We start from the raw sequence: 15,896 nt of genomic DNA, 5'->3' as shown, positions 1-15,896 counted from the left end.
CCTTCTGCTCCCACCATATCCCCCTCCCCTTTTCTCTCTCCCCCTCCCCCACAACTGCTCCACACCATCTTAGAATGTAAATAATAATAATAATAATTTAAAAATTGGGTAGCTATGTGAGATGATGGATATACTTGCTTCTTCACTGTAGTAACCTTTCCACTATCTATATGTATCCCATAACATCGTGTTGTATACCTTAATTATACACAATAAAATGTATTAAATAAAAAAAAAAAAAAGAGCCCTGGAGGAAGAAGAGGAACAGCTGGAAGGAGGGATTAGTGGCATGAAGTGTGTTCCAGGCTGTGAGAATAGTGTACAAGTTAAGGCCAGAAGTGGGAGGAAAGAGAAAATCAGCTTGGCTGGGCGTGGCTGGTGAGGGTGAGACTGTTTAGAGGAGAGAGACAGAGCTTAGCTCTTGAGAGACAGGTTTGTCTCTTTGTCAACTTAAGGCTAATTCAGATTTATTCTAGGGCATGAGAGTCACCATGCATGAGAGTAACTCTACTAGCTCAACTCTCTCAGGACATCCTGATTTCCAAGTTGGGGGGAGCATTTTATCGCAGCCTCCATGTACTGACAACAGATCATTCTAACCCTAATTGGGCTTGAGCTCCTTTAGGCGGTGGGCGGCAGGGAGACAAAGACTTCTTACCTCTGTATCCCAGGACACACAGCACAGGACCTGGCAAAAAAAAAAATGTTCAGGCACCGAGAATACCCACCCACACCTGAGTGGTAACTCCCGCTTTGAGGGGTCAAATCCAGGCTCTACCACTTTTGCCTCTTTTAACCAGTGACTCTCACCTTGAGGAGGCTTGTTTTCCTTATCTGTGGAATGACTACAATTATGGTACCTACTGTGGGAGACCAGAATATGCCCCCCTAAAATATGAAGGATTGCTGAGCTAAAGAAAATTAAGAAGAAATGGATACAGGAAAGCTCTCTGCCCTCTCTCTGTTTGCCTAAAAACAGGACATATACTTGGGGGTTATTATTACTCCCCTACACTATCATAGAGGACTAGAATGAGAAATCCTTGAAAAACCTATGTCGAGTGCTTGGCACAGCTCCCGCTCAAAAGTATTGTTTGTTATTCTTAAAGCATACGGTTAAGAGCGCAGCCAAGCAGAAGTCAAGTGAGTCTGGATTAGAAGGTAGGCCAAGGAGGGCTGTTTAGGTCAGTTGGTTAGAGTGCCGCCTTGTAACAGCAAGTTCACGGATTTAGATCTCCGTGCCCGCCAGCCGCCTATTCCCGCCCCCTGCCCCCCCCGCCCCCCAAAAGGGGATTTAAGACGAGGGACCCTGAGCAAGTCTTCTCGCTTCCTTAAGTCTCGGTTTCCCTATCTGTAATTTGGGGACAGTGATTGGGAAGCTGCGATGAGCTAACCCACAGAAAGCGCTTGGCACACACGAGAATATATGCAGACTTTATCAAGTTAAAAAATTAATTTTTTTAAAAAAAGGATGGGTGCTACTATTGTCCCCGATAAGAGGTGTCGTCCTTTGCAGGCTACAGAGCACAGAGCGCAGGTATTTACAGCCCCTCGCGGCCTGGGCCCGAGGGGGTGTGGCCTCTGAGTGGGCGGGACGGCCGTTGGACCCGCCCCCGAGGCAAGTGGGCGGGGAGAAGTGGGGCTCCCCGGCGCGCGCGCGCGCGCGTGCGGCGGCCCCAGGTACGCGGACAAGATGGCGGCGGCAGCGGTCGACAGCGCGATGGAAGTGGTGCCGGCGCTGGCGGAGGAGGCCGCGCCCGAGGCGGCGGGCCTCAGCTGCCTCGTCAACCTGCCGGGCGAGGTGCTGGAGTACATCCTGTGCAGCGGCTCGCTGACGGCCGGCGACATCGGCCGCGTCTCCAGCACCTGCCGGCGGCTGCGCGAGCTGTGCCAGAGCAGCGGGAAGGTGTGGAAGGAGCAGTTCCGGGTGAGGTGAGCCAACCGCCCCGCTCCCGGCTCTGCGCCCCCCGGGGGCCCGCCCGCCCGGCCGTAGCCGCCGTCCCCTGGCGCCCCGCGATCGCCCGGCGCGCTCACCCCACCCCCGGACCCCTTCCCGCGGGTCGGCAGACAAAGGCCTCCAGGCCGCCGGCTCCCGGCCGCGCGGGGCCACGCCGTGCGGACCCTCGGGTGCCCAAATGGCGCATCTGGGAGCGCCCAGCTGGCGGGCCCTCTGTCAAGGAGGACGAAGGTAGCATCGCCGCTAATCCGTTTTGCGCGCTTCTTTTGTGCGCGACTCGGTGCTAAGATGTTTACATGGATCGAGCGATGCAGTGTTCGGGCGGGCGCAGCATCCCTCGGTAGGCTGTGGACAGCACAGATTTCTTCGGTGTTGGAGCCGGGATAAAATCTGGCCCTGCGTACTCCCTGTATGACCTTGTGGGTAACGACTTCCCTTTTCGGAGCCTCATTCATCCACTTTGAACGGTGGTGATAATCAGACCTGCCTTTTACCGTGGTTTTTTAATGAGATGATGTGCGGGGAGCAGTTGTTACTCAGGGCCCTGCTCTTAGGAGGCGCGCAGTCAATGTTAACAGTCATTGTCATCATTATTATTACTGTTGCCACAGCTGTCCCCATTTTATAGATGGGGAATGAAGAGACAGCATTCATGTCGCCACGCCAAGGTCACACCGTGAGTGCGTGCGTGTGTGTCGGGTGGAGATTGGAACTAGGTCCATCGCCAGGGCCCCGCTTGCCACCAGACCATAATGCTGTCCCTGTTTTCCAAGGCCGTCTGTGATTCGTGTCTGCCTGCCTTTGAGTCTCTGTGAAGCTGAGGGGGTGTTTCTCTCCTTGTAGGTGGCCTTCTCTTATGAAACACTACAGCCCCACCGACTACGTCAATTGGTTGGAAGAATATAAAGTTCGGCAAAAAGCTGGGTTAGAAGCCCGGAAGATTGTAGCCTCGTTCTCAAAGAGGTTCTTTTCAGAGCACGTAAGGATCTGTTGGTGTAGCTCTAAGCTTTGGCCTGGTAGTGTATGCGCTGGGTCTGTAGGCATTAGCTCATCCAGCTCTTTTTGATATCTCCCTTTTCAGTGCTCTCACAATCCTTAACTCACTCACATGGCAGCGAGAGTCATTGTGTCCTTCTCCTCCTATACAACAACATGAAGCCATTTGTCCCTGCCAGCTTTACTTTTGTAAAGCCAGAGAGAGAATGGGGGATGGGAATGGAGAGAGTAGGGACTGACACGCAGCACAGTTTAGAGTGAATCCGAATCCAGATCAGAATTATTTCTCTTTAAGTGGGTTAAACGTATTTTTTGCAAGCTCCACATGATTTGAGGAATCATCAATGATTGAACACTGTAAATTTCTCCCAGTTGTTTTTCCAGAAGGGTTGATGGAAACTAATGTCCTTCTCTCTGGCTTTGCAGGTTCTACCCAGTAGTGAACTACATTATTTGTTAAGGTAACAGGATTAAAAGCTAGCTATAAATCAGAATTACTACTTCCTCAAATAAAATTGTACTGCATTTAGTATCCTTGAAAGTTTTTTTTTTTTTAATGTTGCTGAAATCCTTAGTGTTTTTTTTTTCCTTCCCCAGAATGTCTCATGGAAGTTTCTGTATCCACTCCTGATTTCTAACTTTTTGTAACTCTGGAAAATAGTCCACTGTAACATTTTAAATTCATCAACTATTAGATACTTCTTTCTGATTGGGGGTCTAGAAATAGAGCCAATCTGATTTTTTTTTTTTTAAACTATCCTGGCTTACTGAAGATTACTTCCCATTTTCTAATTTTAATTACTGAGTTAATGGAGTGCATATATTTGCAATGTTTTCAAGTCTTTTTAAGTTTTGAAAGGGAAAATTTTAACTTTGGACAGATTTGAACTTACTTCTCTATGGGTAATAAAAAGACATTCCCTAGTGTAATTTGTTTCTGTAAATGTATATTAGTGTTACAATGAACAAAGTTTATGTTCTCCTTTGGAGAAGCCGTGCCATGGCTAAAAACATTCATAATCACAAATCATAAATACTGGTTTAAATATGTTTGTACACACATATATTTTGGCTCTAGATATGTTGGATGCAGTTGGTCATGGCTTACTGGTTTGTAACCTCTACTTCTAGTCCAGCTGGTTTTGTGTGCATTTTTAACAGTGTGTGCCTTTGTCTAATAATGATGAATTGTTGTGTTTTTTTCCTTAGCTCCCTCTTTCCCTGTACCACTGCTTAATTAGAAGTATGCTAAGAACTTTGAATATAGCAGAGCATACTTAAAATTGGTCTGTGGGTGGGTGATTGCTTTAGCCCAGAACCCTTGTAGTTCCTGTGTTCTTGGCATGCACACAGGTTGACCAAAAATGTTTTTGCTACTTTTAAAAAGCAAAGTGGGAGAAGTCATAGAATTTTAAACTGAGAGGATCTTAAAGCGCATTTGTACCACAGCCTCAATTTACAGAGGAGAAAACATGCCTGGTAGGTTAAAGGAGATGCCTAATGTACTAGTCTTATTTTTCTGGCCCTCCTCTCCTGGTTCAGTACAATGTGGATTGCATGAGATAGATAGGGTGAATTAGGAGATTTTGCAGTTCTAGTCCTTGCTTCAAGCTATTTTTCTTCATATTAGAACTCTGAATTATCAGTTTCAGAAATTCCAGTTTATGAAAACATGGTTAATTTACAAGTAACAACAAGATCTGAACAAATTATTGTTGTTTTCCATGTTGCTTTCCACCCGTGATGGGAAGGCAAGGTAGTATAGGATAGCTTATTCCCACTGTCCATAAAAGTGGGCATCTTTGCTTGCAACTCAGATTTGTGTATGAGAGTGACAGCGGCATTAATACTCATAACTGAGGCCTACTTGCATATGTCTTCGTAGGTTCCCTGTAACGGCTTCAGTGACATTGAGAACCTTGAGGGACCAGAGATATTTTTTGAGGATGAACTGGTGTGTATCCTCAACATGGAAGGAAGGTAAGCCACACATAGTTTTAGCAGAGATTGTTTGTTTATTTTAATAATAACCCCAGAATAAATTGCTGTGATTTGTATGTGGCTAAACTGTGGAATGTGTGTTTCCAATATTTTAGGTCTTGCCAGCCATAGTTATAGTTTTGAAAAGTTCTGTGAATATCAGGTAAATACACCAAGACAATTGATATATAAAGAAGCCTTGCAAAAATCCTTTTGGAAAGAAGAGGGAATTAATGATTAGCCCTGTTACGGGTCAAACACTGTTCTCTAGGCACTTGTATCTATTATATCATTTAGAAACCTCCCGGTAATACAAATTATGTTTCCTTTGTTATCACCTCTCCACCTACCACTACCAAATTTGCCAATGGCATGTCTTATTTTAATGGATGCTTTTTTTTTTAAATATAATTTCTAAATTTTGGTACAAAATAGTCTTTCTTTGGTCTTGAATATTGTAGATATTTGGTTGAACCTTCCTTTTATCTCCCAGTCAGCAGACTGTTACATGTGTACTCTCCTGATTAAGAAGAGTCCATTATCTCTTGGTTGTTGCTTAAAATTTTTTATGCCTTATATTTTCTGCTGTAAAGATTAATTTCCAGTTTACCTGAAAGATGACTTGGCTTCCAGCCTAACTTTCCTGTGGAACAGATTATCTCCTCTAAAAGTTCTGAAAACATTGCTAGTGATGGAAGATTAGAATGCTAATTTGGTATCTTCCCTAAGAAAAATCATTGTGAACTATCTGACAAATAAGGCATAAAATATTTTTGTTGTTTTTAAGGGAATTTAGGAGAGAGAAGTATCTATCAGTGGAACAACTGTGGGGAGAGGTAAGATGTGTCACTATTCTAGGCCTTGGATGAGTTCAGATGCAGAGGTCATTTTTCTGTTTCTATTTTGGTTTATCTATAAATGAATTGAAGTATGATCTAATAGTCAGTATTGTGCAGCCTTAAAAATAAAAGCTGACCTGTGTTTTTTACACATGTACATATATACTTTTATATACATAAATATGATCTCATAACATACTTTATTGGTTGTTTTAGTTTGATGTTTAGTACAGACTTTGTTTTTTCTTATCTATGCTGTTTCCTTCTTCCCCTCTACTCCCTCCACTTGGATTGGCCTTCCCTGCCCCCACCCCATAATTCTTAGTAACAACCTAGGTTGTATTCTTCCATGCTCATAGTGATACACATGGGGGAGTAGGGAGGGGAATCATTATTTCATAAAATATCTTTTTTTCCCTCATTCAGCATTACCTTATGGAAATCTGTCCTAATCAACTGGTAAAGATAGAATTGCTTTTGTTAATGGCTACCTATTTTGTAGTATGTACGGTAATTTATTCATCCATTCCCCTATTCATGGGCAACAATTTTCTTCTCCATTTTGTCATTGTGAAGAGTGATATTTCTGTCGGTTTCATTTCTAAGCAATAGATTCATGGAAATGGGTTTTCTAGGTCAGACTATAGAATATTATTGAAAAACATAAAATAAGAGATAGCATGCCCTTGAACGGGAGGATTTACTATATCAGAAATTTCACCTCTCTCAAAATTAATATATAAACCTAGTGCAATTCTAATTAGTATCCAAACAAGGTTTTGGGAGAGGGGAGGTTTTTGTTTAGTTTTGTCATATTGTCATAAAATATGTACAGAAGAATAAATTCACAAGAAGAGCCAGAAGAAAATATTTTTTAAAACTTTATTTTATTTAATTTTTTTAACTTTTATTTTTTTTAAAAGATGACCAGTAAGGGGATCTCAACCCTTGACTTGGTGTTGTCAGCACCAGGCTCTCTGAAGTGAGCTAACCAGCCATCCCTATATAGGGATCCAAACCCGTGGCCTTGGTGTTATCAGCACCACACTCTCCCAAGTGAGCCATGGGCCGGCCCTAGAAGAAAACATTTTTAAATAATCAGAATGGGAAACTTATATCACTAGTTATTAAAACACATTGTAAAACTGCTTGTAATAAAAAAATACAGTGTTTAAATAAAAAATAGCACGTCAGTAGCAAAGGATAATTTAGAAACATGTCCCAGAATAAAAGATAATATATTTAAACTCTTAGGGGAAAAAAATAGATTTATTAAATGGTACTGGATGTAACTGAGTGTTCTCATCTGAAAGAAAGTAAAACTTGCATCATATAAAAAAAATAAATTCCAAAGGATTAAACAACTGAAATTTTAAAATGATCACTGTTAAAATCCCTCAAGAAAATAGGAGTCCTTGTGTACAATCTAGGGAAACCTCTTTAACCAAGACTGATAACACATACAGAAGCAATAAAAGAAAACGGGTGATTTTGTGATTAAAAAAAAAAGACTTCTGTATGACCAAAGAAACCATAAACAAAGTCAGTAGAATGCTTATGAATTTCTAAAAACAAACTGAAAAATATCCAGTGAACAGGAGGACAAGATTCACAGAAGATCAAATCCAAGCAGCTGACAGTCATGTAAAAAACCTTTAACTTCACTGTTCAAAGAAATCTTAAATAAAATAACAATGAAATGCTTGATCTCTTACTTATCAGATTGGGAAAAAAGGTTGAAAATATATCAACAGGAAAAATGTATATTGTTACAATCCTTTTAGAAATAAATGATCATAGGGCCGAGCCCGTGTCACACTCGGGAGAGTGCAGCGCTGGTAGCTCAGCGACACTCCCGCCGTGGGTTCGGATCCTATATAGGAATGGCCAGTGCACTCACTGGCTGAGTGCCGGTCACGAAAAAGACAAATAAATAAATAAATAAATAAATGATCATAACTATATTACCCCTTGTCCTGACATGTATATTTTGAGACTAAAATAGGATTGCTTTGAAATGACAGGAAATACTCCACATTTTAAAATATCTCGGGATGCCAGTTTTCATGGGGGACCCTGTTTGTATTCATTTCTGGCAAATGCTTGTTGTTTGGATATGGAATGCATAGGGTAGTTTCTGTCAATGCAAAAGTACCAGTCCCTGGATATTTGAAAACAGTTTGCATTATGGTGTTCTATGTGGTCCTTAAAAAGATTACATCCTGCAAAAATTATTTGAAACAACATATTAAAAGGGCATAGACTGTACTTGAAAAAATTGACCCAGAGTGACCAGCACTGAGATATATTTTAGTAAAATTATTACATTTTAAAGACGGAAAAGTCCTTTGGGCATCCAAGCAAAAAACATTAAATCACTTATAAGGATAAAGAAAGTCATGATATCATCAGACTTTCAAAAACAATGCTTTATGCCAAAGGAAAAAAAGAGTAACATGTTTCAAGGATTGAAAGAAAATGTTAGTCAAGGATTTTTATATCCAGCCAAACTGACTTCCAAATATAAAAGCTGCAGACGTACTTCTCAACTTACAAGAACTCGGGGACTTTTGAGCCCTTCCTGACAAATCTAGAAAATGAGCTTCAAACAACCAAAAAACAGAGACACTGACATAAGGACTGGTGGTGAGCATTAAATATGTATTTAATTATAGAATTAAATCTAAATGAAGGCTGCAGGGGAGAAAATACTGCATGCGTAGTGGCCATAAGCCTTGACCGTGTAGACACAGTGCAGCTGTTTTAAAAAATAGACAGACAGTGGGGGAGAACATAGGCAAATATTTCCCTGTTTTCAGTACTCATAAAAGTGATGAATATTGGTCTTGTTATTCTGAGGCGTGTGTGAGAGAGAGAGAGAAATATGGAATAAAGCGAATTAATAACTATGTGGTATTCTAATTCTGTCTGGTATCCTGGAGAAACATAATTCTCCTGGAATAAAGAAGATAGAGATAGAAGATTGAAGAATGTCAAAACCATATATTTCTGAATTTGAATTAGAAGTGTCAGTATGAACTCACAAGGTGTTTTACATTTAAATATGCATAGGGGTGTGTGTGCACACCCGTGTGTGTGCGAGTGTGTGTTTTTATATGTGTGTATTTACTAGCTCTGTCCATTGAAAAGGTCTAGAAAGAACCAATCCAGTAGAAACAATTTTCCTTTGTATCCAGATTGTGATCTTGATATACCATTTCCCACCAAAAGAAGCTAGGTTTTTGGAGAAATGACCGATTCTTGATCTAGTGCAGGAAATGTAAAAGGTGCTCCTGGAGCATCTTGGAAGCCTGGAACCAGATAGCAAGAAAACTGACAACTCACATCAGAAGTATTCAGGGGCCAACATGTGAAGAGGCTTCCATTGGCCAAAGATGTGGTGATTTGAGCATCAGTGTGGATAATAACTGGAATGGATTGAAACACATCAGATATGTTTAGCTCTATGAGTTCATAATAATACTCAAAAACAACAACTATTTGATCACCTTTGGATAACAATAGGAACCCAAATCATTGTTTTGAAAAACTGTAAATAATAAAAGTGCCTTTTCCTGTACCCTTTTGAGGTTGATACAGTGCTTTAAGAGGTTAAAACAGAAGAGTAAAGTAAGTCTCCGTAAAACCCAGAGTAGACATTGTAAAACTCCTCTTTGGATTCTGTCTGGAGTCACAGCTGAAAAAAAAGGGAAGGAAACATAAATAAAAGGAAAGACGCGAGCATTTATCCTGCCTTTCCTATATATTGTACCATTGGGGGACCAAATAGTAGATGAGGGGGAATTTTTCTTTATTCCAGCTAATAGAAGAAGGAGGAATGATTGCATTAGAATATTACCACTTTGTAACCGCTAATGAATCAACAGATCCAGGCATTGAGCAATGTTAGTAGCAGTGGATGCCAGCATCACCAAAGACAGTCAAGTGTTATTGCCTCCTGCTGGAAAAATGCACTGCCTCCTAGGAAGTCATCTTGCCAAACAAATGGCATCTGAATCTGATTGAGCCCCTATATCCAATTTACAGTAAATTCAGAAGACAGAACATGTTAACCATAGGTGCAGTCATTAAATTCCAGACTATAGGAAACTACAGGTCAAACATCCCATTTCTTCAACAAATAAAATGCAAGGAGAAAAAAGATGGAGGGGGATCCTGTAGATTAAGAGATTTAAAAGACATCAAAATAGATTAGTAATGCACATTTGGTGGTAATACTACAGAGAAAAGCAGGGAAATGTGTAGAGGTGTGGATTGTGATTATTGTTGAGGGGGAGGAGGGAACCCATGTAGAGCTTCTGGGGCATCTGCAAAATTCTAGTTCTTGGCCTGAGTAGTGGATACAAGAGTGTTTACCTATTAATGATTCATCAAACTACTCATTTGTTACACACGATTTTCTAGATTGATATATTGTACGACTCAAAGGTTAAAAAGCAGATAAGACAGTTCTGCTGATTTTCATTTACCTCCCTTAAGATCAGTGATTCCTTTGTTTCTTCTTGAAGTCAGCCAGATAAGTTAGTCACTGTCTCTCTCCTACTTATAATCCCCGTGTATATTTGGGAGATCGAGTAAAGAATTTTATTTACTCAACCAGATTAATTGAGCATCAACTGTGTGCCAGACACTATTCTACACTCTGGGGATACAGCTGTGAACAACACACACAAAACACCCTGCCTTTGTGGAGCTTATGCTGTAGAGAAGGATATGGGTGCTAAAAGTTAAGTGAAACATTATATTAGAAAATGAAAGGTACTGTAGAGAAATATTAATCAGGGAAGAGGGCAAGGAAGTGGTATGGGGGATAGTATTTTAAATAGGGTGGGGGGAGAAGGCCTTACTCAAAGGAACATTTGAATCAAAACCTAAGAGGAGGTGAGAGAACAGCCTGTAGATATCCAGAGAAAGAATATTCCAATCAGAAGGAACAAAGAGTACTCAGGTGAGCATCAGCCAGGCATGGTAAAGGAACAGCAGGGAGCCTGGGTGGCACGCCTGAGGGGGCAGCAGTAGGAGTTGAGGTAGGGAGGTAATGGGGCAAGAGTGTGAGGGACCTTTTTTGTCCTCATTAGAACTTGGGCTTTTACTTTGAGCAAGGTAGAAAACCACTGGAGAATGGGGTAGAGGATTGTGGTGACGTGGCTGAACATTTTAATTGGAGCACTCTGCAATTGAGGATTGACTGTAGAGGGGCAAAGTTCGAAACAGGAAGCTCAATTTGGAGGATGTTGCTTTCATACAGATAGAAGATAATGGTGGTTTGGATGAGTTAGTGGGCAGTGTTTACATTTGGGGAATATTTTGAAGATAGAACTGTTAACATTGACTGATTGATTGATTGTAGCTTATGAGAAAAAGCAAGGAGTCCAGGATGATTCCCTGGAGTGACAGAGTCGCCTTTGTCTGAGATGAGGGTGACTCTGGGAGGGAAGACAGTATAAGGTGCTCACCAGCTATCCAAGTGGGGATGTGGAATAACTTTTGGATATACTGGTCTGGAGTTGAGAGGAGAACTCTGTTTTGGAAAAGGAAATGGGGTTGTCAATGTGCATGTATCCGAGGCAATGAGACTGTATGAGCTCATCAGGGCAGTGAGTGGAAGAGAAAAGCAGCAGCCTGAGGCCTGAGTGCCCTGAGACAGGTGCCGGGGACCAGCAAAGGATTCCAGATGCTGCTCCGCATCCCCAAACTCACCCAGCTCAACTCACTGTTCAGGCTGCTCTTTCCTTTCCTTTTACCAAAGATACAGGCAAGTAAATCTGAAGCCAGACAGATAACAGTTTTTCAGATTTTAGCACAACCTATTTAGTATTATGTTACAAATGCAATCTGTTTCCATGATAATGTGCTGTAAGATCATGAACCAATTATAATTTTCTTGTCAAGTAGATTACATGATATGATTAGTATGAAGTAAAAAATAGGTAATTGAAAAAAGTTTTAAAATCTTAATTCTTAGTGACTTTGTTATTTTTTCCAGAAAAGCTTTGACCTGGAAATACTATGCAAAAAAAATTCTTTACTACCTACGGCAACAGAAAATTTTAAATAATCTTAAGGCTTTTCTTCAGCAGCCTGATGACTATGAATCATATCTTGAAGGTAAGTCTTTTGCCATACCTGTGGGCAGTGGGATTTCAATGGGGAGCTGAGTAGTCTTTAGGAGCAGCAGTGGAAATGTCCATGGTGGTAAAGCAGGGATTATATGATCTGACCAGAGAGGTAAATGAAACAATTAAATTTAGAGCTAAGATTTTGTCAAAATCTTTAGCTGTCAGCTAAAGAGAGAGTGTTTTCTTTTTTTTTTCCAAGATGACCAGTAAGGGGATCTTAACCCTTGACTTGGTGTTGTCAGCACCACGATATCCCAAGTGAGCTAACCAGCCATCCCTATATAGGGATCTGAACCTGTGGCCTTGGTGTTATCAGCACCACACTCTCCCAAGTGAGCCATGGGCCGGCCCAAGAGAGAGTGTTTTCTAAAGATCCATCATTGAGGGCTGAGCCCGTGGCACACTCGGGAGAGTGCAGCGCTGGGAGAGCAGCGATGCTCCCGCCGCGGGTTCGGATCCTATATAGGAATGGCCGGTGCACTCACTGGCTGAGTGCCGGTCACGAAAAAGACAAAATAAATAAATAAATAAATAAAATAAAGATCCGTCATTGGTTCAAAGTGCAAGATTGATATTTTAGCTAGTGAGATGAATACCCTGTTAATCTAAACTTTAAAGCATCATTTCCAAATCAGAAATAAATGTATCCACTTGTGTCTCCATGTGATCTTGAGCAAATCCCTTAACCTCTCTGGTTGGAGCTTATTGAGGGACAAAATGTTCTTGTGCATCAGTGAGCCTGCCCGACCATAATGAGAAGTGAAGAGAAGGAAGTCCAGTGGACAGGTGAGATGAAGGGAGTAACTGTTTGTTCTTACTAAGTTGAATGCGAACAAAATGTGATTTGATTTTTTAAAAAACACTTTTAATTCCTAGAATATTACACAAACACTCCCATAAATTATGGTTGTGAAATACAGATATGATTGTCTGTTCACTTTATTCCCTACTGGTGATTTACCCGATTTAATTTTTTTTCCTTCCCAGTGTTTCTCATATTCATGTCCCCATTCTGTTGCTATTCTCATGGGGCTATCACCACCTCTCCCAGCAACAGCTTTTTAAGTATCACTTGCTTTCATGAGCATCACCCTCTCCTGCCCTCAAGTCAGTCAGTCTGTCTGTCTGTGCCAGACCATTCTGAAACCCTGCCTTTTCACCTCTCTATGTGAAACCTGCAATATGGACAACTGATTTCTTTTTTAAAATCTCTGTCTGCTTTCCAGTACCCTCCATAGTCTGATCCTCCCCCTAATTCCAAACCTTTCCCCGGAGAATGTCCCATTTGCTCCAGCCAGTCCATTGTCCTGACTGGTGCCCTACAAATGCACCTGGCTTTACTCCCTCATTCACGGTACACCTCTTTCTTACAACTCTCTTGGAAATACTACTCACTCTGCAAAGTTCAGCTCAGTTCTCACTTCCATCAAATTTCCACTGACTAAATGCAGATTTTACTTGCCTCAAAACTACCGCAGTAACATTTAATAGTAAACTGTCTTGCATCCTTCTATTTCCTGTGTATATATTTTGTTTCTCCAACTAGTCACTAACTTTCATATGATCCAGGTCCTTGTGTTAGGATCACTGTGTGCCCCACAGTGCCTACTGCAGATGCTTGTTGATTGTATCAAAGTCTGATATCATCCAAAAGGAAATGAAAAATCTGTTTTAGTTGATGGAAATAAAATATCCTCACCCCCCTGGAATCTTCTCATATGTGTCTTGGAGTTAAGAGTCATCCTGTCTTCTGTTTATTTCACAGTTAAAAATAGCGAGACAAGCTTAATTTTTGGTAGCTTATGTATGAAAAATACCTTTTCATCTTCCACATATAACATTATAATTTTCAAATAACCCATCCAAATCAGTGGTGTAGGCATTGGGAAGCCATGGAAGGTTTTTAAGTAGTTGAGTGAATGGAAGCTGGCTCCAGGGTTTTGATCCTTGGTTACTGATTACAATAATTTTGATGCCATTGGCAAAGTCAGAATCATAGCGTTAGGGTAGAATGGAGTTTGGAGAAGTGCAGCATAAATTCCTTCTGCCTACAGGTAGGTGTGCTCAGTCCCTTGCTAGTGGCAACACTGGGACTAGGTCCAGGTCTCTTGATGTCCATTTACCTGCTTTCAGTTCCTTGGGGAATTGGTTGGGAAGTCAAGATTGTGAGCTGGTTTGAGATCTCTTGAATTTAAGATGGCTCTAGGGCTTCCCAGGTGAAAATATGCTATAAAACCAAACGATGAGGTTAGCTTTTCAGTTTCTGGTTAAAAAATTACCTAAGGCTGGGAAGAGTGGTGATTTTTAAGAGACATTGTCTCCAGTGTGCTCTGTAAAACTTTTTAGCTGCGGGTTCCCTGAACGTAACTGTTTATCTAATTTGAAAGTAGGGTTATCTCCAAAGTCCATTTACTGTTCATCCTTGAGAGGTGTAATTAGTTGAAATGGCATAACTGTCATTGAGGGCTTTCGATTTTTTTTTTTTTTTTTTAAATAAAGGAACTGTCTTATACTGTTTTCAGAGCTATTGTATTTTGATCCTATAAGAGTTAGAGAGGGAGAGAGAAGTAGCTTGAAAAGATCTCCTTTCTAGCATTTATTTCTCATTGTAATAGAATATGCCACATATTGCAGTTTTCTGAGTCCACGGCTTCTCAGAGAGGTTTGGTTTACTAAAAAAAATAGAGTGAAGTGTAAGCTCCTTTGTTATGAAAATGTGCATTTCTCCTTCTCAATGCCTTGGCAGCAAGGCCTGGCATCCAAAATATGAAGCTTATCTAGTGGGATGGTGTGAAAAGCCGTGGCCCAGAATATCTGGGGTAAAATGACAAACTAATAAGAACTGGGTAAAAGTAAGTATTTATTCAGTAATTCTTGTTCATTTTCAGGTGCTGTATATATTGACCAGTACTGCAATCCTCTTTCTGACATCAGCCTCAAAGACATCCAGGCCCAGATTGACAGCATTGTAGAGCTTGTTTGCAAAACCCTCCGAGGCATAAACAGTCGCCATCCCAGCTTGGCCTTCAAGGCAGGTGTGGAATTGCTTTGGATCCAGCTGTATTTGCAAAAGAGAACATAGAGGAGTTGGGTGATTTGGGAAGTTCAGCAGTGTGCTCCCATTATATCATGAAAAAGTGATAAATGGCATGACCACATGTTTACATGGATAATGTAAAAGACTTTTTAGTGCACATTCTCTTCTGCTGCCTAGATTGGAAACACCTGATTAATATTGTTAGGCCATTGCCAATGTCTGTGTGTTAGGGGTTGTTTGGGGGCCCTCCTGGTCATGACCTTATTTGTGCTTGTGTACCAGAGTAGATCTCTGTGTTTCAGGTGAATCCTCCATGATAATGGAGATAGAACTCCAGAGCCAGGTGCTGGATGCCATGAACTATGTCCTTTATGACCAACTGAAGTTCAAGGGGAATCGAATGGATTACTATAATGCCCTAAACTTATACATGCACCAGGTAAATACGGTAATAGTAAAAATATACGTATGTATCTATTTTTAAGCTCATCTCTGATAGACTGTACATTTCTTGAGAGCAAGCATTATGTCTTCTCTATCTCTGAATGCTCAGTGAAACTCATTTTTTCCTCTACTATAAGGATATTGCTGTGGATTTTACCTGTTTCTTCATGGAGTGTCCTCTGTGTACAAACTCTTGAGATAAATTCCGACTAGAAATAGGTATTTCGCTAACTCAGTTTGGTCAGTTTGTATCTTGTGAACACTAAACTATGAAACTAACCAGGGCTCTCTTTTTGCATTGTCCTCTAGGGAGATTGGAGGAAACCTGTGGGCCAGCTGCATCGGGTTTACACGTCTTTGATATTTACTTTTTAGTTGCTTCCTGCTTGGCTCCATTTTCACATTTATTCTGTTGCTGTGTCTTCTACTTTCATTTTATTTTTTCATATCTTAGCACACTTTTCCTTGAAATCGTTTTAAATTCTTTCTGGAAGGAAGGTTTA

At 40.9% G+C, this 15,896-nt stretch overlaps 1 protein-coding gene and 1 non-coding gene across 7 annotated transcripts in view; both read left to right on the top strand.

Annotated features, from left to right (window-relative positions):
* The first annotated feature begins 1,640 nt into the window (after positions 1-1,640).
* FBXO21 (F-box protein 21) overlaps positions 1,641-15,896 on the top strand; it is a 50,754-nt gene continuing 36,498 nt past the window's right edge. For all 6 annotated transcript variants that reach the window (XM_063085911.1, XM_063085909.1, XM_063085912.1 and 3 more), the window contains exons 1-6: positions 1,641-1,932; positions 2,801-2,936; positions 4,839-4,933; positions 11,780-11,901; positions 14,801-14,947; positions 15,252-15,388. In XM_063085911.1, the coding sequence (XP_062941981.1) occupies positions 1,694-1,932; positions 2,801-2,936; positions 4,839-4,933; positions 11,780-11,901; positions 14,801-14,947; positions 15,252-15,388 (876 nt within the window). In that variant the 5' untranslated portion in view covers positions 1,641-1,693. The remainder of the gene's footprint in view (positions 1,933-2,800; positions 2,937-4,838; positions 4,934-11,779; positions 11,902-14,800; positions 14,948-15,251; positions 15,389-15,896) is intronic.
* Positions 9,350-9,471, top strand: LOC134371402 (small nucleolar RNA SNORA26). Its single transcript, XR_010022826.1, has one exon. It is a non-coding gene; the product is annotated as a small nucleolar RNA SNORA26 (small nucleolar RNA).

This window comes from Cynocephalus volans, chromosome 2, assembly GCF_027409185.1.
Source record: "Cynocephalus volans isolate mCynVol1 chromosome 2, mCynVol1.pri, whole genome shotgun sequence".
Classification (NCBI taxonomy): domain Eukaryota; kingdom Metazoa; phylum Chordata; class Mammalia; order Dermoptera; family Cynocephalidae; genus Cynocephalus; species Cynocephalus volans.
Note: the sequence above shows the minus strand (reverse complement) of the source record. Positions and strands in the feature narration are given on the sequence as shown.